Here is a 23,763-nt window from a genome sequence, read left to right as displayed (position 1 = left end):
ATGTGGCCCCCAGCTCAGCAGGCCTGATAGGAGGGATCCACCTCCATTCTTGTTCTTACAGATCCCTTGCCAAGATCCACACGATCCAGGCAAAAACGCTTCTGTGTCTAGCCGTGGCTGTATTACCTGGGCTGCCCACTGGATGCATTTCATTCTTGGCATCTGACCGGCCTCTCCTGCCAATCTTACATCTCCTGGGCAAAGGCCTGTAAAAGTCTTCTCATCTGCAAGTCATCCCCGGCGACACGTGAGGCGTCTGAAGTTGAACTGGTCGGTGTCTGGTCTGTCTTCTGGAAGCCAGCTCAGGGGCTCTATCAGCTCTACCTCCCAGCCTCTGATATCACTACAGAGAAATTACTTCAAGAAAGACGTACCTGGCCCAAGATCTGGACTCTGATATGATGCAAAAGAGACAGCCATTCTCGGAGCTTCCTGTGAGGGGGAAGTGCTCCATGCATCTATACACATCCATACAACATACAATATGCACAACTGCCGCTATTCTTCCCTGTTCTGTTTTACTGAGCATCACTAATCAGTATTTAGTAAATAGCAAGTTCGGTCATCACTTGTGTTTTCCAGTTCTTAACCCAATCAGCACAATAACCAAATTAGAACCTCTTTTAAACAAATTAGAACCTCTTTAAGTAAAAAAAGAGTTTATTTCTTAACATGAACAACCATTTGCTCTCTAACGGGGATTTCCCATAGATGACTGTGGAGGATGACACTGCGCTAAATGCATTAAAACCCAAAACACTAAAAGGCTTCTTAAAGAGAACCATTCTCCCCCATAAGTTAGTCTAACGATCCACACGGCAAAAAAAGAAAAATCGCTATTGTCCAAACTAAAACCTGCAGGTGTAAAAAAAAAAAAAAAAAAAAAAAAAAAACAATAACCTTCAGAGCTCATCTATCAGGATATTAATACTGTATCTAAAACATATATATGTATATACACACATACTCATATGTTTAGACATCATGGCTAGACATTGTAAATGGACAATGGCCTGAATGAAGAATTGGATGGGAGGAGAGGAAAAATGGCTTGGACCGTTCTTGAGAAATTACACTGTTTTTTAATGATTCCAAACTCCTCCCTGAAATTCCAGGGGAGACAGGTGGGGAAATGGGAGGGTGGGGGAGAACCATTAAAGCAGTGACGTGCTTTGGACCCACAGTGGTTCCTAATTCAGACAAATAATAATGATAAGAGAGTTTATATCTAGTACAGAGATCAAACACCAGTCGCCCTTTACCATCTGGGGCATGTAGTTTTTAAAAATTATGTTCTATGTTTTGGGACTCAGGTGCAGTTGCTGTAACAGAGGTTTAAGCAGAAAATCTATCACGTAGGTAGATGGGAAACTTAAGAAACACGAGGCCATGTGGCCAAGCTCGGGGTCTTTCAAGTCCACTGCCCGGGAGCCATGAGCCAAGCCTGCCACAGTGACCGGCAGACAGGGAGAACTCAGGTGGAGATTTCTGGCTTCCCACAAAGGTCAGATAAACACATCAGTGGAGACAGAGCACCTTTTTTAGGGGCAGGGGTGTGAAGTGCGGGTGGAACACCAACTGATTTTAAAATGAGGTGAAACTGCAGGCTCTAAGTGACAGCTCTTGAAGGTTCTGCTGTGAATTCATGGAAAATTATCCTCTGACATTTAGCTGTGAAAGGTACACTTTATGTCACTTCCAGTGAAAAGCATGTGTCATACCCAAGGGGGAGCTGAACTTTGGTGCTGAAATTGGCTACGAGAGGTTATAAAACCGAGGGTGTTCCTTTCATTTACAAGAAAAGCCTCTCTCTTCTTGACTCGGTGGAGTGGGGAAAAAGCAAGATTCCTGGCTCGTCACCTACTCAAATGAAACCAATGGCCTCATTGGGGCTATTGTGACATCAAAGTGTGTCATCTGGCACACAAAGACTCTACAAAAACAATACTGGAAAATCCTGAATTGTCCATTGCATTTTAGAAACATATCTGATTAATGAAGTAGCAAAAAAAAATAATAAATATATCACATTGTCAAGAATCTGTAGTTCTGCCAGTATGGTACTACCAATTACAAAAGAGACCACTATTTGTCTAGCCACAGCATAATAAATTGTTTTTGAGTTCCACTGCGGGTTCCATCCTGCCTCCAATTATTATTAGCTATCATTTCATTTCTCTGACCTTCCATTTCTTCCTAAAATAAATAACAAAACAATCCATGTAAAATGATAATCTGGGGGCCTTGGATCACCACTGTCATTGTGAAATTCGAAAGAGATCAATTAGGTAAAATACCATATAAAGTGTTAGAAGCTCTCTAAATGTCAGCTCTAACTAGGATTTCGGTTTCTACCAAGATATCAGGTACCGTAAAGTCTGAATTACTTACAGAAAGCAAGCTCTCTTTAAACTAGGTGCCCAGTGACGGAGCACTGAATGAATGATTCGGGAAATCATGGCACATGAATGGGCAGAATTTTCTTACTGTGCCATAAAAAATAAATATGGAGAATTCAGAGGACCATGGAAAAATTGATATGAACCGACATAGAGTAAAGTCAGCATAACCTCTGAAGAAATATAAACAATGACTACAATCGTGTAAATGGAAAAAAGAAACCCCAGAAAATAAAAGCTGACTCCTGTGTAATTACAGGGACTATGTCTGGCATTAGAGACGAAATGAAAAAAAAAAAAAAAACCCAAACACACAAGTACCTGTATTCATTAGTGAAATGAGGGGGCTGAGGGAGGATTATGGCTAGAAACTGTTGCATACGCTGTCAGACCTAATCAATATGTTGGCTAATTTGACAAAATTACATTCTGTCAATTTTTGTTACAAATGAAGGCTCAAAATAAATAGATTTTTTTAAAAACCAAGGGAAGGATCACCGAGTGATAGGAAGAGGACATATTTGTAGATAAATGTGATTTTAAAAGGCATCAATTTTAAAGAGGACTTTGAATATTTAATTATCTTCTTTACCAAAGGAAGTGAGGAAAATATCTGAATTTGTATTAATCAGGATGGAATAGAATTAGGATATATGGCAATGAGTGGTTTGTAAAAACCATATATTTAGAGAGAAGCAATGTCTATGTATAAAAAAAGCAGAGATGCCCTCATATCCCAAACTCCTGGGAATATGCATGGATAGGTATAGAAATATATGGGAAAATGGAAGGAGAGAGAGAGCGAGAGAGCCTGAAGATAGAAAAAAAAAAAAAAAAAAAAAGAAGAAGAAGAAGAAGCTAGCTAGCTTAGATAGCCACCCAGGACTTACACACAAGAATTATAATATACTGAAAATGATATTTTATGTGTGTGTGTGTGTGTGTGTGTGTGTGTGTGTGTGTGTTTTCTAGGCTGGTTTCTGAGCTTCCTTTGCCTAGACTGAAGCAGTTTCCAACACTGAGAGAAGAGGGATGACTTCTTCAAAGCAGGGTTGTGGGAAAGAGCAGCTGGACAGCTCCCAGCTCCTCCACAGTCCCCTCCATCAGGTATGGTTCCTCTGGACAAAGAAACCTCACAAGAGGCTGGCACAATGGAAAGAATGCTGGTCCCAGAGGCCTAAGGCCTGGGTCTCGGTTCACACTGCTGAGAAAAGGGGATCCTGGGCCAAACACTTAATCTCTCTAAGCCTCGGGTTCCTTGATGGATAAGAACCTACCAACCACACAGGTAACTGTGAGGACACTGCCCAGCCAACTTCAGAAGTTCACATAAATGACCTCGGTGCCATGTTCTCTTCTGCCAGCATCTTTTTTGTGGCTGAGGGGACCCTCATCCACCTGTATCACCTGCAAACTTAAATTAGATCAACATGTTGATTGCCCCTTTATCCTAATAACTGATAAAAACAAAGTATTCCACAAGATATCATCTATGAACCATGAACAGTGGGGCGAGGAACCCTCCCCGTCGGGGAATAGAACCCTGGCCTCCCAGGTGACAGAGGATCAGAAGGGGAGGGGAGTGAGTCTGAGGGACTGAGAGAATACTGAAGGGTGATGGGTCATGGGCAAAGATGGGAGACAGAGGCAGACAAAGGAATGTCGCTATCTAATTAAGTGGGTAATGGTGAGGGCCAGAGACACCCAGACCCCCCCCCCCCAGGTGAGGCAAGGAGAGGGCCACGGGATTCAAACAGAATGAGGAGTAAGGCACTTCCTAAGCACTTAATGCACGCTTTTCCATTCATTCATTCACTGATGACATCACAGATCCGTCTAATGATAAAGGCATAAAGCTAACATTTGGAAACACCGCCTGCCTTCCTCCTTCCCTCCCCTCCACATGACTTTGGATAGAATTACTGGCTAGCTTCTAGTCCCACTCCTCTTTAATTTATAAATGAAGTGTTATTGTTTCCAAAAGAAAAAGAAATAAGCTCAGAAGATTTTGAACTACTGTTCGTGGGTATTTTCCTAAGTTGGAAAAAAAATCCAATTTGCCTAGTAATTTAATAAAGAACCACAAACCAGGGAGGCACATAAAAGCATTGATAATGTCACCATTAAACAAATAGGAAAGAAAGCTGTACTTACTGTATGGAATAAATCTGAAGGTGTCTTATTTGGCAGATAAGGGACAGTTCCATATGAAAGACTTCAGGCACACTGATGAAATGACTGACTTGGAAGGGTCCTCAAACTGAGATCAAACCACTAAGTGAACCATTAACTAAATGACATATTTTTAAATATTAAAAGGAAAGTTTAAAAGTGCCCCAAGAAAAAAGGGGTCAGCTAGGTACTTCATTAAAAGAGCCATTCCAATCCACCACGCAGTGGGGGAATAGGAGCTGGATGGACGGATCATGCTACCCATCAATATGGCTTTTCTGGTTCAGAGGCAGCTCGGAAGGATCCATTCACTAACCCTTTTTGACTCCTTGCTTGGGCAGCATCAACGGCCAAAAGATCCAGCCTGATGTGGCTTAAAATTCATTTTACCATCCTCCTAAGTCATCTAACTCGGTTTGCATTAGCTTCCTAAATAATTGAGGCACTTACTCAGACTAAGTGACATTTAAGATCTTGGCCACTACACTTTTTATATAATAGCTTTCTCTCTTCAGGGCCCAGACCGCTTGATCACCAAAACCACATTGACTGTGATATCACTAGCCCCATATCGCTTGTCTGTGGAAAAAAAACATCAGCAAAATGAGGCGTAAGGTGACCAGAAAGATCTTAAGAAGGGAATAAAAGTCATGCATTTTTCATGAGCACAATATTAATATGTCTCCATATTTCATGGGCTAAGCCCACTGACACAGTACATTTTGAATGTGTGTGTTGGAGATATTAGATAATTAGGGCCATTATTGTAGCAACCACTGATGTTGGAAGGTTCTAAGGGTCCATAAATCTGAAGAGCCGAACACAGAATGGAAACGAGGGGAAAAGGAATGTGTTGAGACGATCACTGGAAACTGGCTTATTGGAAACCATATTCCCCAGCAGGAAGCCTTGTACACAAAAACTGGAACTGAGGCCAGAGATAAGGAAAAGTTCCTTGGATCGCTCAGAAATCTGAAGAATTCGACTGAAAGAAGCCGCAGCGATCCATCCCAGAAACCTTGACAAGCACCATAAACTTCAAAAAAGGGAAGGGCTGAGAAGGGCGGCCAAAAACCAGGGCCCCGTTTTCAAACAAACAGTGTTGATATCTAGAGATCAGAGTATGATTTTTCACAAAAGTAAAACTGAGGACAAAAATCCCAAAGGGTGGAATAATAGGCCCTCAGCCATTTTGCTCTGAGGCATCTGTCTACCTAAAATTAATAGGTCACCCGATAAAATCACACATTCTCAAAGCCTTCAATACAAACTCTAAAGTCGCTTCCTCTTGTTGGGCCTCAGTTTCCCCATGTACAGCGCCAATGGGTTGGATCCACTGGCCTCTGAGGCACTTTCCCACTCGAAAACATTCTACTTTTTTATGAGTTGTAGCACAAGGTTTCTCACGTACCATTTTCACTTGAGGTTTGTGAGTAAAATGTTGTTTAAATAAATGGCCCAGCGTATGACCGACTGCCCGGGTGACTGGGAGAAAGAACTCATGGCATTTGGAAGAGCCGATGTCCCAGCCGGGGCCCGTCCCAGCAACACCAACATTAACCCCAACATAAAATCAGTCTCATATGGTTATAGTCAAGACATACTCCATAAAACCGTTGTTCTTTTGCCCCAGTTGGCCTAATTTAAGTCAGAAAAGAAAGAATGGTAATAATAGTTCACACATGAAGCCAATCTGCCTCTAAATATATGGAGGAGTCCTGGAGCTTAAAGGCACTCAGTCGTCCAGTCTACCATGTGACACAGAAGGAAACTGAGTCCCCAAAAACTGGAGTGACTGAGCAGCTCAGCCCGAGTTCTCTAACTAACCCTGTTTTCCCCAAAGCCATAGATCTGTATCACTGAGCCTGGTGGGAAGGGCCATCTGTGACCCAGATGTCAGATTGTCCACTTGTCCAAGTCCAATGGGGAGATCTGAGAAAACCATTTAACCCTCCTTGCATCCACTTGTCCTTCTGAGGAGCACCTGAAAGTCCAAAAATCCTGGATTTTAGGGGAGTTATCAGAAAAATAACCATTCCTGGACTTGTAGGTTAGCACTCAAAGACTGAAATTTGGTCAGTGTATGCTAGGGTAAGGGCTTAGATGGAGGGCGTTTGTGTCTGGCATGTTCTGTCTATGCACTCCATGTATGTTCTGAATGCAAATCCATTCCTCACACGGATGCTAGGGGTGTCTGTGGGAAAGCAAAACCCAGATCCATGGGTAGATATTCTGTGGCTCCTTTTCTTTCCATGCTAGGATGGAGTACTTAACCTAAGGAACAAATGAATGAACTGCACTTTCATGGGCTAACCCAGCCATTGCAGAAAGCCCACGGAAAGCCCATTTCATTATATGCCATTTCTTTGACCTTTGTCCTTTATCCGATTATTAAAGGCAAACCCATTGACAAGGGATGAAGGGCTATGGTTTTAGGGGATGTGGGTTTTCAGAGTATCTTGAACCTGGGATAGCTGTCTACTGGAAAACTCGACTTCTGAGTTAAGGAAAATGCCCCTGGGCATTTACATTTTACACAACTAAAATCTCTCTCATATATATATATATACATATATATATATATATGTATATATATGTATATATATATGATATTTATAATAGTATATATTTTGGGGATACACTACTTGCCTCTTCCTATCACAAGGAACTATAAAAGAAGGGACATAATGAAAGAATTTGTGTTCAAGGATCTAAAAATGGAGTCAAATACCTGGGTTTAAGCCTTCTTAAGGTATAGATAGCCACAAAAGGGATACTTCAAATGAAAGCACTGGACTAAATGAACAAAGGACTCATTACTCTATTAGAAGGAACTTCCATCTTCCTAATTAAATGAACTTTCTAATGAAAGTCTCTCCTCTGCTTCCTGAACACTCTCCCTCCTAGGATCACCCAGACAAAAGAACAAAAGACCACAATCCGTGGTGAGAGTGAGGGAAGAGAGGGCAGTAAGCATCCTGTCTGCTCCCCACACTGATCCTGAGCTCTCTTTCACTGTTCTTCTTCCAGGCCAGGACTTGAATTCAGGGGGGAAAACACTTTCCTGAAGGGCCCCACCCTGCATTGCCCCTTGGCTGGGCTGACCAGGAGGAAGCTCTTTACCCTCCTTTCCACTGCTTTCATTTGCCCCTCCTAAAGACCATCCCATAAATTGCGTTCTGAATACCAGGCTCTGAGATCCGACCAGCTGGAGCTTCAGTCAAACCTTTCTCCAGCCCTCCATGACCTTAGCAGCCCCATGGATTAAGATGTTCTTTTCCTAGGAAGCCCCTTAGGGAAGACTGAGAAATATACCTTTAGGTGATCTAGGGGAAGAGCTGCGTGGTCATCAAAAGGCTTTGGGGGGGACCTTTTCCAGGCTGACCACACCAAGCTGACCACACACCCCAAGCAGCTTTGGGGGGGACAGACGCTCTATATATAACCCCCTCCTCCCCATGCTCTGAAGCCAAGTATTCACAATAACAAACTGCTTATTCCTTCAGCGTTGGTGCTCTTCTATTTATTGAACTGCTCAGGAAGCCTGGGCTCAGATCCTGCCTCTGACCCAGACTGGCTGTGTGGTCCTGGGCAAGTCCCTTAGCCTCTCAGCGTTTTCTCTAGATGCTGATCCTCATTGGTAAAAGGAGTTTCCTCATCTGGAGTTCCCTGTACCAAAGAAATCATATATTTAGTCCCTGCCTCAAAACTTCCAAAGTCTTGCTCTCTACTGTTTTTCTTGGCAAGGATGGAATACTTAAGCTAAGGAATGAATAAATGAATGTTACTTTCATGGGCTAGCCCAGGCACCTGGCCACTACAGAAAGCCCATTTGCAGTATTCTCAGTTACACACACCGATCTGGCAAAGAAACTCCCTTTGCCACTGCTACCGACCAACAGGACGAGGCTGCAGCGGCAATGGTGGCAGCCAGGCTCCCCAAAGCCAGCTTCCCAGCCCCCACAGTGGGAACAGGGACCAAGGGCAGGGAGGGTGGCCCACCTGTGGGGGTATATCCCATCAATCTGGGGGAACATGGAGCCTCTGTAGCTAGAGTGAGGGTCCCTCTTATCATGAGGTAGACGGCTATCTGTGCTGGGGACGTGAGCAAATGCATCACGCGGGAGCCTGGTCAGCACGGACTGTGGGCACTGCTGGGCATGAGGGCTGGGACTATGCTGATTTGGGCAATTCTCTCTCACCTCGGAAAGCGCCGGGGAAGAGCTCCTAACATCTCTCTAACAGGAGGCATCCAAACCGGCTGGGACATGGTGCATCATGGTCATGAGGGCCCAGCTTCCTTTTTAGAGACCGTGAACCACCCACCCAGCAGAAAGGATCTGCTCCTAGCAACAACGTCCATCCGCCATATTCCCATGGCAAAGAACCCACGTGGACCGTGGTATATTTTGATGACTGCTAATACATCAGTATACGATTTCTTGTGAAACCATGGGAACATCTAAATCGCTCTGGTTCCATAATGCTTGCTGTGGATGGATTAGACCAGAATCGGTCACCTATGGCGGTAAAAGGGCAAAATGTATGAACTGCATGTTTAAAGAAGGAAAAGGAGTTCTATAATAATAAAACAGAGACCAATGTCATCTTCATTAAAGAGAAAGGCGTGGAAAGACATCAGCTGGCAAAGTCTGCCTGTTTCATCAAAATGTGATGATTTGGGAAGATAAAAAGAATTTTAAATATTTGTCACTTTTAAAAAACACTGGGTAAGAACTGGTTTTCCTATCATGGTTTACGTTTCCTTTTAATTTTAGGAAATCGCTTACCATAATAATCCTTCTTGATTGGTCTGTTGTTAATTGTTGGTGAATTTTTGCCTTAGAATATATCTGAAGTCTTGGTCATTAATGCAAAAAGTATAATTGAAGAATTACTGGGACATCTCACATTCATGCTACAAAAACTGATGGATGTCTATCTCTTGCCAATATCCCATAACCTTTTGTTTTGAAAATACTAGCAGAAAAACCTTAGAGTAAGTTTGGTTTCATTTGACAATTACTTCTCATATTTGAAATTTATTTTTAAAACAGAATTGCACCATTCAAAGAATATTTTAGATCCAATCCCTTCCCTTTGTTTTTCACTTGTAATCTGTAAAAGCACAGGAATTATTTAAACTTACATTTGTTTGAGTATTTGCATAAAAAGCAAACTGATAAACTTTTTACAATCTACAGATGAAGTAAGAATATTATTGAAAACATGCTCAATGGTAGTGAAAGTAATGGCGGTTTTCAATAAACACTTAATTGAAACAGAATTCCTGTACGTGACTTGTGAGGCCGGTTTGAATAAAGAAGTCGCAGAACTGGGATTGGAGAGCAGTGGGGGGGGGGGGGGGGGGGGGGGGGGGGGGGGGGGGGGGGGGGGGGGGGAGGGAAGAGAATGCCAGGCCAGGAGGTTTAGGATTTGTGTGAGCCTAATTGGGACAGCAGAACAATAGCCTGAGTCAAGGGAAGGGAGAATGGAATATGCATTTGTGTAACACCTCCTGGGCCTGGGCAATCTGGTTTGATCTTGGAGGTGCTGTTATTATCCCCATTTTACAGTTGAGGAAAAAGCATAACTTATTCAAGGTCACGCCATGATAAGTGTCTAAGGCAAGATTTGAACTGGGCATGGGGTCTGGGGAGAGAGAAACTGCTAAAATGTGCTGGGGATGTGCTGGGAGATGGGAACAAGACCCCAAATAGTCCAGTAGAAAATATGGCCCCGTTCTGAGTGTGAGTGAGGAGAATCAGGGTAATAGAAAGGAGAGGGCTTAAGATAAAAGAAAAAACAGTATCAAAAGGGAATTTAGGCTTGACATGTTTGGGAAGGAAGATTGAGGGATGTGATACAGGAAAACTGAGATCAGGTCACTTAAAATAATTATGATGCTTCAGAATCTTTTACTTAATCATTTGTTATCTGATTCTAGCTTAGATTGTTATTGAATGAGTATTGTCACTGAGGGGATGAGAAACACGATTAATTGTGGCATTGTAACAACTACCCATCTAGTATTTAACCACTATAATTTTAGGGGTCTGTGACTGGCTTATTTCCTAAGAATTTATAAAGGTTTTTAAAAAGGATTTTAAAAGTATTCTCATAAGGAGACAAAGGTAAAGTTCTAAATATACTCCAGAATCATTTTGTTGCTCTTTGTGTAATATTCTGATTAAAAAAAAAAAAATAGGCGATCATTTACATAAAATTTGCCTGCCTGTACTTAAAGAAAACCTAAGCCTTCAAAATAAATAATTCATAATGCAAACAAGACTCTTAGCTTTTCAAAATGCTTAATGACGACTCTCCCTTAGTAGGAAATTCCCTTACTGCAGCTAAAATATGACTTTACTTATTATGTAGATTTTCAGGAATACATCTCTTCTGCATATCTTTCAGCTTAAGTTTTGCAATAGTCATTTGCTTGAACTTAAGCTGGGATGAGTGTATGTACATATTTCTGATCAAGAATCATAAAATTAAAAGCCCTGATATCTTAATGTTTTCTATTGACATCGAGCACAATATCCCATCCAGGAGGACTATGAAATAAGCAATGATTTAAGATAACTTACCCTTTTATATTTTATAGAGAGAGTTTATATTTAGGACATGAACTTTTATTTTTTAGATAACAAAACTCTCTACTCCTAAAATATTCATCACTTCATCCTGAACTTTGTTACAACAATACTTAAATATATTTAAGAGTAAAACATAATGGGAATCAGCATCTTTTAAAAATGTGTAATTGAATTTAATATGTTTTTGCCATGCTCAAATAATACATGCAGCCTGAGGGGCTGTTTTTACTGCAGACAAGAAAAAACTGAAGGAAATTTATGGCTATTTGTTGTCAGCTCCTTTCTCCTTCATAATAAACACACATACGTAAAGACTCCATTTTGTTTGTTGACTATATGCTTAATGTTGTCATCGACATTAATTTCACTAAGTTATAAATGTTCTTTAATTGATGATATTCCTCATTTTTAAATACTTGATAAAATATATTCATGTGCAACTAAAATTTTCACCTTTTCTTAGTCCACATTGTTTTTTTTTTTCAATCTCCTACATGATGACAGTTATTTCCTATTCCATAAATCAATTTAAATTGATGGAATTTTCCTTTTTCCTCTATTTGCCCATTAACTGCTATTCTTTGAATTATTCCTTTTTGTGTTAAGTTTTTTGAAAGAGGTATGTAAACCTCTTTGCTGTTTATGTCACAGTTTGGCTTCTGAGTTTGGATAATAGGCATTTTCAATTTAATTTTAAAATATAGATAGATATAACAAAGCCTGAAGCAACTGTCTCACTCATCAGACACCTGGACACTACTACAACCTTTGGGCACCAAACTCTTGTGTATTGAAGAAGTTCTGATAGATTATTTCTTTATTTTTTAAAAAAATATTTTTAAAATTAAATCTTAAAATATTTATTTAAAATATAAATATTTCTTTAAATATTTTAAATGGTTATTTAATATATTTTTAAATATTTTGTTATTTGTGACTAGTTTTGATAGAAAAACAATCTAGAAGGAAAATCTATTGATTTAAGTGAGTTTTATTAAAATGAGATTTATTTAAATATTATAAAATATTTATTTAAAATATTTTTAAGTGTTTTGCCGTTTGTGGCTAGTTTTGATAGCTAAACAATCTAGAAAGAAAATCTGTAGTCTTAAGTGAGTTTTATTAAAATGTGGGGATTTGATGCTACTGAACATTTTTAAGGCAGTTTTTCTCTTTTTTCTTGATTCAAGCTCTCTGCTTTTTTATTGAAACTATAAATTTCATTTGAGGAGCCAGAGGAATCTCAATATATGCTTATAAGGCACATCATGGAGCAAAGATAAAGTCATTTGGATTTATGACATCTAAAGTTGAGGGAAATTAAAATAGTTGATCTGTTAGGATCACAATTCATTTAATGGTTATTTAAGATTAGATCTCATATCAATGTGAGAAGGAGACAAAAGAAGAGAGGAAAGAAGTCAGAAACTAATAAAATTGATTATGAAAAAGTTCTTGCTTTATAGAAGTTTAATCCATTCTGTTCTCCCAATTGCACATTATGAACTCATGCAATCTTTTAGCAACACAAAAAAATATGTATTTTGCCTTTTTATCCTTATAAATAAATGTACTTTAGTTAAAATACTGTAATATAAAAACAAAACAAAAAAAAAATCAAGATGAGTGGGACAAATGCCAACATCTAGGCTATACCCACAGGAAGTAAGTCAGACTGTTTTCTCAATTCTTTTACATTTTCATTTATGTTCCAAAAAAGAAGCACAGAGGAGAAAGAGAACCAAAGGCTCATAGACTGAGAGAGACCCTCTGTTTGATGACAGAGGGCATGGAGTCTCAGCAAAGCGAAGGCACCTGTCCAAGGCTACAGATGCTGGAGCAGGGCTGTGCAGCCCAGGGGCAGGGGTGGAGAGAGGAAAAGGAAGGATTGTCCCCAAATCAGGGCCCTGCTTCATAGAGGTGAGAGCAGGCCCTGACTAGGATCTGTATTCATGCCAGGTGAACTTGGCCAGCCTCACTCTTGGACATCCCAGAACTCAATGGCTCCTAATGGCCAGAGGCAGTGCTAAGCAGGGCTACGACCAGGGTAAAGGCCGGAGGACATCCTCCCCAACCCAGGGCCACTGGCTCGGCATCTCTGTGCTCCCTGGCTTTGAGGTCTGGGAGCTGGAGAGCTGCAGAAGAGCCTCATCTGGGTTCCATTAGCTGGTCTATTATTCTATTTATGTTCATGAAATATGGTATCTTGTGATCACATTTAGTAAAACTTTACCTTAAAATAGTTTGATTCTCTAATCCACTTTTTATTGGTTAGAAGAAAAATAAAACATATCATATATTCAAAGGCAGGGGGGGAAAGACAAGCAGTTCTAAAAATGTCTAGCAAGCAAATACCCTAAGAATATTTATTCAAGTGGTTCCGCTAGGCTAGCTGGAGGGAAACGTGGGAGCAATTTTGCTGGCTATCATGGCTCCCCCACTTAGCAGAGGGTGGGCTGGGCGCCGAGGGCGGGCTGGGCGCCGCGGGGGATGGTCCTGGGGCTTTACCTGGCATGACGTTGGTCTGCTGGGCTGCAGTCTCGGTGCTCAGGCAGAGGCGGCCGCCCTTGGCGAGGCGGTCACAGAGAAGGCTGATGTGCTTCTTCAGGCGGTTCGTGTCCTTGGGGATGTTCAGTTGGCTCGTGAGGTTCAGGGCCTGCTCCTTGGAGCTCTTGGACAGGCATGTCTTCAGCAGGTGAGCCACCGCAGCGTCCACCGTTTCCTCCCAACCCTACAGAGAGGAGCCAGTTTGCAAAGCAAGTCAGTGGGGTTCCTCCCACACATAGGAATATGGGGGATTTCTGCAAGGGCGTTAACAAAAAGGAGGGGAGCATTAGGAAGGTGCTGGCAGGATCCATGAGATGGCAGGGAGAGGAATTGTGTAGGAGAAGGCCTGCATGGGCCGTGGCCAAAGGAATGGCCAGCTGACAGAAAGCCCCCAAAGAATGTCAAACTCCAGGCCCATGGAAAATGGCAAACTTTCTACCATAACCATTCACCCCTGGTGGTGGCAAGAGAACTAAGGATTTACTCTAAACTACTATGGGATATTAAAATAAACACCCCAATTTTATTTGGGACCGAGTGACTTTTTTATCACTTGGTCCTCCCACAATCCTTGAAAAGCCTACAACAGGAAGCAAAACCCAGAAAATAACAAATCACATTAATTATTTGTTCTTACAGTCACATGCAATTTTTGGTCACCCCATCTGGGGTTTTCTTAATAAAGATACTGGAGAAGTTTGCCATTTTCTTCTCCAGTTCATTTTATAGCGGAAGAAATGGGAGCAAAAGTGACTTCTGGGCATCATATAGCTAATAAGTGTCTGAGGTCATATTTGAACACAGTTGTTCCCAACTCGAGACCCTGTGTACTATCCACTGAGCCACTAAGCTACCCATGCATAATAAAACTTTCTCAATGAATGTTCATGACTAGGGAAACCCACCTCGACCAACACCAAAACTAGACAGACTCCTGCAACATGTGCTATTTCAAATATACTTGGAAGACTTTTTTTTTAAAAGAATAAAATATATTTAGTAATAAAATATAGTTTAGTTTATTGTAATATTGGTAAAGAAGATACACTTCCATTTTCCTTTTGGAGCCACTCCCAAAGACACTGAATTTGGGATGGGAGGGAAGAATTTTTCTTTGCTATGATTTGAGGTGGAATATGGCCCAAAATAATGGTACAAAAATGTACAGATTTAATCAAATCTTCTGTCTGTTCTGTTTCAAGATTTAGCTGAATATTCCTTTAACATAATGAGCTTCCTTCCAATCCAATGCTGTTGGTACAGAGTGATTACTAATATCAATTTGCAAAGTTGTGTGTGACAAAACAAATGCAAGTCATCACAGAATGGTTACAATTCTGAGATTAAACTTTTGGGAAACAAGACATCATTCCACTGTGATAGAAGAACTACTTAAGGGTCCAAATTCATAAGAGAGTTTGTGTAGGTCTATCAAAAACCCTCTGCCCCAAAATCCTGACCCAAAACTATTTATTTTTACCCATCATATTGCTAAATTGTTGACTTGGATCCACTGTTAAAATATACATATTATTTTGATTTCTTTGGTTGACCAAGAGATTGGGTACACAGCAGGGGACGAGCAGGGAAACTGAAGGACACCCACTAAGCTCTTCATTTTTGAAGTGTTTTTGATCCTCAAAAAGCCACGCTCTAACCATCCACATAATTAGGCCTACCAATAACAAAAGCAACAGAAATCACATGATTATCTCAATAAATGCTAAAAAAAAAAAATGCTAATAAAATACAGCACCCATTCTGATTAAAAACACTAAAGAGCATGAGAATAAATGATATTTCCATCTAAACCCATCAGCAAGTATTATTTGTAATGGGGATAAGCCAGAAGCCTTCCCAATAAAATCATGGTGAAGCAAAGATTCCCATCATTACCAATTCTATAATTCAATATTGTACTAGAAATCTTAACTTTCATAATACTAAAAGAAAAAGAAATGAAAGGAATTAGAATAAGCAATGAGGAAACAAAACTATCGCTATCTGCAAATAATTTGATGGTATACATAAGAGAACTCTAGAATATCTACTAAAAAAATTACTTGAAGCAATTAACAACTTTAGCAAAGTGGCAGAATATAGGATAGACTCACATAAATCATCAGCATTTCTTCATACGACCAACAAAGACTAGCAGCAAGAGATAGAAAGATAAACTCCACTTAAAATAACTTTAAACAATTGCCAAGAGAAACCCAGGAACTATATGAACACAGAGTGCTTTACGGACAAGTAAAGTTATATGTGAACAACTGGAAAAATACCAATTGCTCATGCCATACTAATCAAACTACCAAAAAAAAAACCTCATTCTCTAAAAGAGCTAGAACAACAAAATTTATCTGGAAGAACAGAAGGAATTAACTAGAAAAAAAAAATACAAAGGAAAGTGGCCTGGCACTGCCAGATCTCAAACTATATTATAAAGCAGTAATCATCAATACTATCGGGTACTGGATGAGAAACAGAATGATGGATCAGCAGAACAGATTTGGTACCCAAGACACAGAAGTCAATGACCACAGTAACTTAGTGTTTGGCAAAATCAAAGACTCCAGCTTCTGGGATAAGAGCTCACGACTGATGAAAACTGCTGGGAAAATAAGGACATATACTGGGTATAGATCATCATCTGACACCATATACCAAAACAAGGTTAAAACAGGGGTTTACACGTAAAAGGTGACATCATAAGCAAATTAGAAGGACAAGGAAGAGTCTACCTATCAGATCTAAGGGGAGGGGGAAAATTCATAGCCAAACAAGAGACAGCATTATGAAATGCAAAATGCATAATTTTGAGCATGTTAAATTGAAAAACTTTTGCACAACCAAAACCAATACAATCAATATTAGAAGGAAAGCAGAAACTGGGAAACAATCTTTATAGCAAATGTCTTTGATAAAGACCTAATTTCTTAAATATATAGAGAACCGAGTCAAATTTATATAAAGAATACAAGCCATTCCCCAACTGATAAGCAATCAAAGAATATAAATTGAGTTTTCAGATAAAATAATTAAAATTATCCATAGGAATAATACCATAAATCACTTTTGATTAGAGAAATGCAAATTAAAACAATTAGCGCAAATTTAAACTACCTCATAGTTATCAGATTGACCAAGATGACAAAAAAAAAGTTAAGTCATTAATATATGAGAGAATATAGGAAGATTGGGATACTAATGCACTACTGGTAGAGTTGTAAACTGATCCAATCATTTTGGTAAGCAATTTGGAATTACATCCAAAGGGCAATCAAACTATTCATATCTCTGATCCAGGTCTGTATCCCAAAGAGATCATAAAAAAGAGGAAGTTTTTTTTAGGCCTACGAAATGTGCAAAAATATTTATAGAGTCTTTTTCCTGGTAGAAAATGCTGCAAAACAAAGGGATGCCCATCAATTCGGGGATTGACTGAATAAACTGTGGTATATGAATGCAATGGAATACATTGTGCAATAAGAAATGATAAATAGATTTCATAAAACCTGGAGAGACGTATATGAACCAATGCAGACTGAAATTAGCTGAATCAAGAAAACACTGTACACTGTATCAACAATATTGTGTGATGACCAATTATGGCTCAGTTCTTCTCAGCAATATGATCCCAGATAAGGACAAAAAAATTAAGAAGGAAAATACTCCCAACATCTAGATAAAGACCTGATGGACTCTGAATGCAGATCGAAGGATATTTCTTTCACTTATTCTTACTCATGGGTTTTTTCCCCTTTTGATCTGTTTCTTTTTTCACAACTGTGACTAAGATAGAAATATGTTTAATATAACAGCATATGTACAACCTATATGAAACTGCCCACCATTTAAGAAAAAAAGAAAGAGAAAAAATTTGAACTTAAAATCTTAAAAAATGAATGCTAAAAGTTTTCTTGACATGTAACTGGGGAAAAATACTATTTTTAAAAATCTACAATCTAGCTACTGAATTTTATATTGATATTACACGCAAGATTTAGAATTGGATGAGACCTTAGAGATCATGTAGGCCAGTGTCTCCATTATACTAAGGAGGAAGGGGAAGCTCAGAGAGGTGCAGAAGGTCATGAAAAATAAAAGAGTGAAGAGAAAAGATTCCAACTCAAAACCCCTAACTCCCAATCCCACAATCTTTCCAACTTCTCTAAACATCCAAGCAAGGTAAAGATGACAGCCACAATGAAAGAAGTGGAATTTTAATCAAAGTATTAGAATTCATTAAAAAAAAATGCATCTTTGCCTCAGTTTCCCCATCTCTAATATGGGAATAATAATACCTCCATGAGATTGTTTTGAGATTCAAATGAGGTAGTGTCTATAAAGTGCTTTGTAATATGTCTATTTGTTGTTATTATCCTTCCAGGACATTTCTATAAGAAAAGAAAACTTGGCATACAATGTATAAAAATTTAGGGGGGGAACTGTCTGAGAGCTTGGAAATCTTTAGTCATTTCCATACTTTGGCCATCCAAAGCATACACATGGCTCAGTAAAAAGTGTCTCAGTGGGCATTACTCCCATTGGAAGTCAGTTTATCAAATCTATAGAACAGCTAACAGGGGCCCTCCCACCTGGTGGTTTTCATGGTTCTCTTCCCATTTCTCTGATTGCTCCAGGATCTTCTGTCTCCTGTATAAAGATATTTACTTCCCTAAAGCTTTTCTGTATTCTCTCCTATAGCAATCACATGGCCTGGGTCATCCCTTCTATTCAGGTGATACCCAGATCCTCCTAAAAAGATTTCCTGGTGGACTGTCATGCACATTTTGCTTATGATAACTGGTCTATTTGTTCTGAAAAACAAAGCTGAATATGGCTTCCAGCTACCCAGTCAAAGCCAGGAAGAACTGAGAATTTGTAAAGCTACAGAAGAGTTCTGGGAATCAAAGAGAAAGAAAAGACAGACAGGAGAGATGAGGAGGAAGTAGGAACAAGCAATGGATATGTGAGAAAGTGAGAATGAGGAATGAAGAACAACAATTAAGATCATGAGCCTGAGGGACGGATGTCCTCACCAGTAAAAGGGACATCTTTCAGAGGAAAAGCGGGCCATGGTTTAGACATGGTAAGCTTGGGATGCTCACCGATGTCCAACTAGAATTGCTGATGACGGACTGGAGTTTGGAGGAAGGTTAAGGTTAGACCTACTGATCTTCAAGTCATCCACATAACCAAGACAATGGCACCCATGGAAACTCATGAAGTCACTGAGAAAGAGTAGAGAGAGAAACAATTAGACCCACCCCGGATGGAACCTTAGGGATCCTCCAAGGGAGGAGATAAGGACATGACAGCCCACCAAGAACATGGGGAGCCATCCGAGAGGCAGGAAAGCAAGAAAAGGCAGTAGTTTGAAATTCCAGAGGCAGCAGTCTAGAGGGTAAGAAAATAGTCAATGCTATTTAAGGCTGAAGAGGGCTCAAGAAGGAGATGGGAAAAAAAGCCATAAATAAAAAACTTTTGGAGAAAGCAGTTTCTGTTGAGTGATGAGACTGGGTACAAAGTTTCCAAATTTGGCTTTTAGAGTAAGTAAAAAAAAATATGGTATAATCATTTGCTGAGATTGTAGGGTCTGGTTAAAAGTTATGTGAAGTAGGCCCCCAAATATTCTCATTCTCTCTGTCTGTCTCTCTTCCCCTCTTCTTTCTCCTCTCTCTGTCTCCTTCCCTCCCTCCCTTTCTCTGTCCCTTCCTCCCCATCCTCCTTTTTCTGCTCCCCTTCCTCCTCCTCTCCCTCTCTCTGTCTCCTTCTATCTGTTCCTCCCTCTTTCCCCATCCTCCTCCTTTTCCTCCTCCTCTTCCTTCTCATCTCCATCTCTTCTATCTCCTGTTCCTCTCCTTCTCTCCCTCTCTCTGTGTCTCTGTTTCTCTCTTCTTCGCCACCCCCATTTTAATTCTATAAAAACCATCTCCACCAATCATTTGTGCAGTTCAACAACAATGGAGAGCATTACTACCTCTTTTGGTTGGAATCCTTCCCCCCAAGTCATGGTTCTAAGCTCTCTCCGTCCCATTTGAGACTCATCTCTTCTGAAGCCTTATCTTGGCATAGCAGGGCATGTCCCCAAATTTAGCCAGCTTCTTCATAAAAGAAGAATAATTATATTTATAATCATTAGTTTACCCAGAAGGCATGAAGCATAATCATCTAAAATGCATTTTGAAATCCTCAGGAAAAGGTCATGTGTCAAATATTTTTCTCTTTTTTTCAAAAACCAATTTTGGAAAAACATCACTTTAGGACTGCAATCTCCATGCAAAGCTAAGAGTCCAATTTTTTATTTTCCCTTCAAACAAGAGATAAGCCCTTTAAAAGCAGTTTGTAATCCAAACATCGTCACATCCTTCACTCCCAAAGCAGAGGAGAAAACACCAGCATTTTTTACCAATATCAGTGCTGTGCACTCCAAGAAAACAAGAGGAAAAGAATCTGATTGAATAAACAGAGATTAGACCCCCAGTCCTGATTTGGAAGTGAGGAGAGAAGCCTCAGAAAAATGGTCTTTCATTACATGTTTTAAGGCAAAACAATGTTCAAGACTCATTCATTTGTTTTATCAACTAGCCTTCCACTGTCTGGATGATCCAGATAAGCAGCAAATGTTTTCACCATGAGCATTACAAAAGCTCATATGGACAGTAATAAAGATTTCAGCCCAGCTCTTCTGAGGAGGCCCTAATTCAACTCCTCCAGACTGCATCCAGAGAAGGATGAGCCCTTTTAGCTCCGCTGGCCTCCGCTGACCCAAGAATTATGATTAATGTGGTATCGGGAGCAAGTAGAGCTTTTTTCATATCACTCTCATTGCTTCCAATGGAGCTAAAGTGATTTGTGTAAACTCTGGGATTCTTGTTTTCTCGGCCATTTTGGACAAAACCGGGTCTTGGTGAGGATCCAGTAATGGACTACAGTGAATAGAGTCTGAGATACCTGGCTTGCCAATCTCCCTGGGAAAAAGGAGACCCATTTGTTCCGAGTGGATCAAGATCTCAAAGTTCTTTGTCAAATTCAGGCTAACTGGACTTAGTGGAGATTAGTTAAAGGGCAATTACAAAACAGAGGAAAATACTCTTTTGTTGTCCTCTTCTCCAGCCTACAAACACACACACACACACACACACACACACACACACACACACACACACGGCAGTCTCTGGAATCCTTCTCTTAGGTTTCTTGTTTCCATGCTCTCCAACCCAGACCTGTTTCAGCTGTATTTTAATGAGCACTAACCTCAAGCCCACGATGCCAGACTGAAGCTCTGACTGAAGGTATAAAGGTGGTTTCAGTCTCTGGAACTCTGAAGAAATGTTAACAGCAGGTAAAGTGGTGGATGATGATGAAGATAAGAAGGGAAGATAGCTCCCCTCTCAATCCACAGGGCTCTTGGTATTTTATTAAATGCTCCAGAGAGCAGATGGGATCTAAGGGCTGGCTTTGGACACACATGAACACAACCCAACACCAAGGGCAGGAAGCGAATGTAAGGCAGCAGTCACATGATCTCACTCCCAGCCTCTAAACAGCTTCTCCTAATGAGAGAGACAACGAGGTCCCCAATTTATTTTGTTGACTTCTCCCTCACAGACCAGCTCGGCCCCCAACACGGATTATTTGGTGACGCTCAGTTCCAGCGTCCAGTGCTTAGAAGGCAACATCCCTCAGAGGGCAACACAGATCAGTCCCTTCCTTACACTGATCTTTTTCCAGAACTGCCTGAAACGTGAAGAGCATATGGTCAGGAGGTGACTAAAGTGGGCCTTACGCCTAAGGCCAGCTCACCCTGTGGCTGCTTCTCTTGAGGGGAAGAAAACACAATAAACAGAGTCGGGAGACTCAGGCCTGAGCCACATTACCTTTCAGCCTCAGTTTTCTCATTTATAAAAGAAAAGGATTAAACTTCACAGGGGCATTATACAAGTACCTACTACCTTACTAACTACAGGCTCAGAGTCAACCTCACGGTCCCTTCTCTCTTCCCAAAAGGCTGGTCCTCCACGGTTCCATTCTTCCCACCTTCACGATTCCCACCCTCATCACCTCTGGCCTAGACTATGGTGTAGCCTCAAAACTGGCCATCATACATCTAGTCTTCCTCCACCCCCATCCATCCCTCACTTATCTGTTAAAATAACCCTTCCAAGGTCCAACCACATCACTTTCTTCCTCAAAACGTCATCCATGGTTCCCTATTGCCTCTAGGTCAAAATACAAAAACGGCACCAGACATTAATTTGGCTCCCAATGACATTACACAAGATTCTCAAGCCAAATTGTGTACTCACTTTACCCAAACCTGCCACACTGAAGGAAGAAAAAAACAGGCTTAGTCCATTCCCTACCTAAGGAAGCTGATTATTCCTGGGAAGCCCGGAGATAGAGTGGGATGTTCCTCAGGTGCAGGTCTCCACCATCCCAGGTCTCTGAGTGCTACGGAAGATCACAGATGAGCTAATGGAAAATGGAAGAGTGGCAACTTCCCAAATGGTCAGTGGGGATAGACTGAATGGTCTCACCACAGCTGTCTATGACACCATATCTCCAGTGGAAAGCGGCAACCCCAGAAATCTTGAGAGGGTTTCAGCACCAAGGACAGGGCAGGAGCCAAGATGGGGAGGGACTGGGTGGAGTACCTACCAAAGGTAATCTTCCATCAGCCAATGAAAGCAAGAACTCTCAGCTGGCTTGGGGGTTCACAGAACCAAAGATGTCTAGGAGGGGACAATGCCCTTACTCTAGATCCGTTCTATACCACTAGGAACTAGGCAGGACATCAGAGATAGCTCCCCTCTCTGTCACGCTCCCAGAGCTTAGCACAGAGCGGGCACTGAATGAACAGCTGCAGACCTGACATGTCAATAATGCTTCACTAGGCAAGCCGAGATGGCCTGCCCAGTGTTAGAAAACTCATCTCTTTAACAATGTAGCCCTTTATACAGATTCTAATTCTATGCTCCCGACAGTCCTCCAAGGTGGGTATTAGTCATATGCCTATTTTACAGATGAGCAAACTGAAGCTCAGAGAAGCTAAGTGATGTGTCCAGAGCACTGGTTAACATCCATTGAAGGGAAGATTCAGACTCAGATTTTTTGGCTCCAAGGCCATCTGGCCATTCAGGCACTTAGCTGCCTTTTGTCTCCACTTGGGATGCAACAGCCCTGCAGTCCCCAGAATTTGGGGGCTGTGGACATCTGCTGCACTTGGCCTGAGGTAATAAGAGCAAACTCGGAGCCATGAGAAGGGGTGGTTCCCAACATTGCAGGGACCTCTGCCAACAGAAGAAGCTAGTGAGAAAGCAGCCTCAGCAGAGGAAACTTCTCTCAATGACAGCACTCTGGGCCGGAGGGAACAACCTTGGAGAAGTTATTTTTTTAAAAGAAAGTGCTGCCTTAGTGACTTAAATTTTCTGTGATCTCTTTCTCCAGACAGAGTGGGTTCAGTCACTAAAAGGAGAACAATGGAAGTCTTGTAAGACCCAAAGAACAAGCACACCTTCGTGACAAAGGCTGGCCTGACAGGATGTCCCGAAACACAGTGCGGCAATCACAGACTTCTTGGTTCTCAGCAGTGCCACTGTGTGTTTTAGGTGAATTATTAGTGTTTCAAATTCTCCTGACAGGTAAGTCTTCTCCATGTAACAACCCCATCCATCACGGGTGAGCTCATTATCAGTTTCCCCAACATACTCCCTGCTTTCCTTAGTAATAGCATTGCTCATAACCGATGCTTTATGGCTAGATCCACTATTCTCCAAAGTCCTTGACAACGTCATAGTTAAGGGCTAAGCATCCCTTATATGTGTGTTCCCAGTTAATAATGTCACTCAAGTCAACCAACATTTATTAAACACCTTCGTGTGAGGCACTGTCATGGTTGACAACCAAGAATTTCTAGCTAGACTGCTTGAATGGGGAAGGGATGCTAACCCCTCCCCACCTAATTCTAGCTGGTGAAGTGATGTTTCCCAATGGATCCCAGATTAATGGGACGATTTTCCATTACTGAATGGAGA

The 23,763-nt window shown here is 40.9% G+C and overlaps 1 protein-coding gene and 1 long non-coding RNA gene across 5 annotated transcripts in view; one reads left to right on the top strand and one right to left on the bottom strand.

The window, feature by feature from the left end:
• BBS9 (Bardet-Biedl syndrome 9) overlaps positions 1 to 23,763 on the bottom strand; it is a 282,920-nt gene that overhangs the window by 36,653 nt on the left and 222,504 nt on the right. For 3 of the 4 annotated variants that reach the window (XM_031952936.1, XM_031952944.1, XM_031952960.1), the window contains one exon: positions 13,682 to 13,904. In XM_031952936.1, coding sequence (XP_031808796.1) covers positions 13,682 to 13,904 — 223 coding nt within the window. Of the gene's footprint in view, positions 1 to 7,205; positions 8,241 to 13,681; positions 13,905 to 23,763 lie in introns of those variants that run through there. The other variant, XM_031952951.1, reaches the window with a different exon arrangement.
• LOC116421603 overlaps positions 19,010 to 23,763 on the top strand; it is a 41,696-nt gene continuing 36,942 nt past the window's right edge. The window contains exons 1-2 of the long non-coding RNA XR_004232053.1: positions 19,010 to 19,130; positions 23,177 to 23,370. This is a non-coding gene — a long non-coding RNA (uncharacterized LOC116421603). The remainder of the gene's footprint in view (positions 19,131 to 23,176; positions 23,371 to 23,763) is intronic.

The sequence above is a fragment of the Sarcophilus harrisii genome, chromosome 1 (assembly GCF_902635505.1).
Source record: "Sarcophilus harrisii chromosome 1, mSarHar1.11, whole genome shotgun sequence".
Lineage (NCBI taxonomy): Eukaryota > Metazoa > Chordata > Mammalia > Dasyuromorphia > Dasyuridae > Sarcophilus > Sarcophilus harrisii.
The sequence above is the reverse complement of the archived record's forward strand: the minus strand, read 5'-3'. Positions and strand labels throughout refer to the sequence as shown.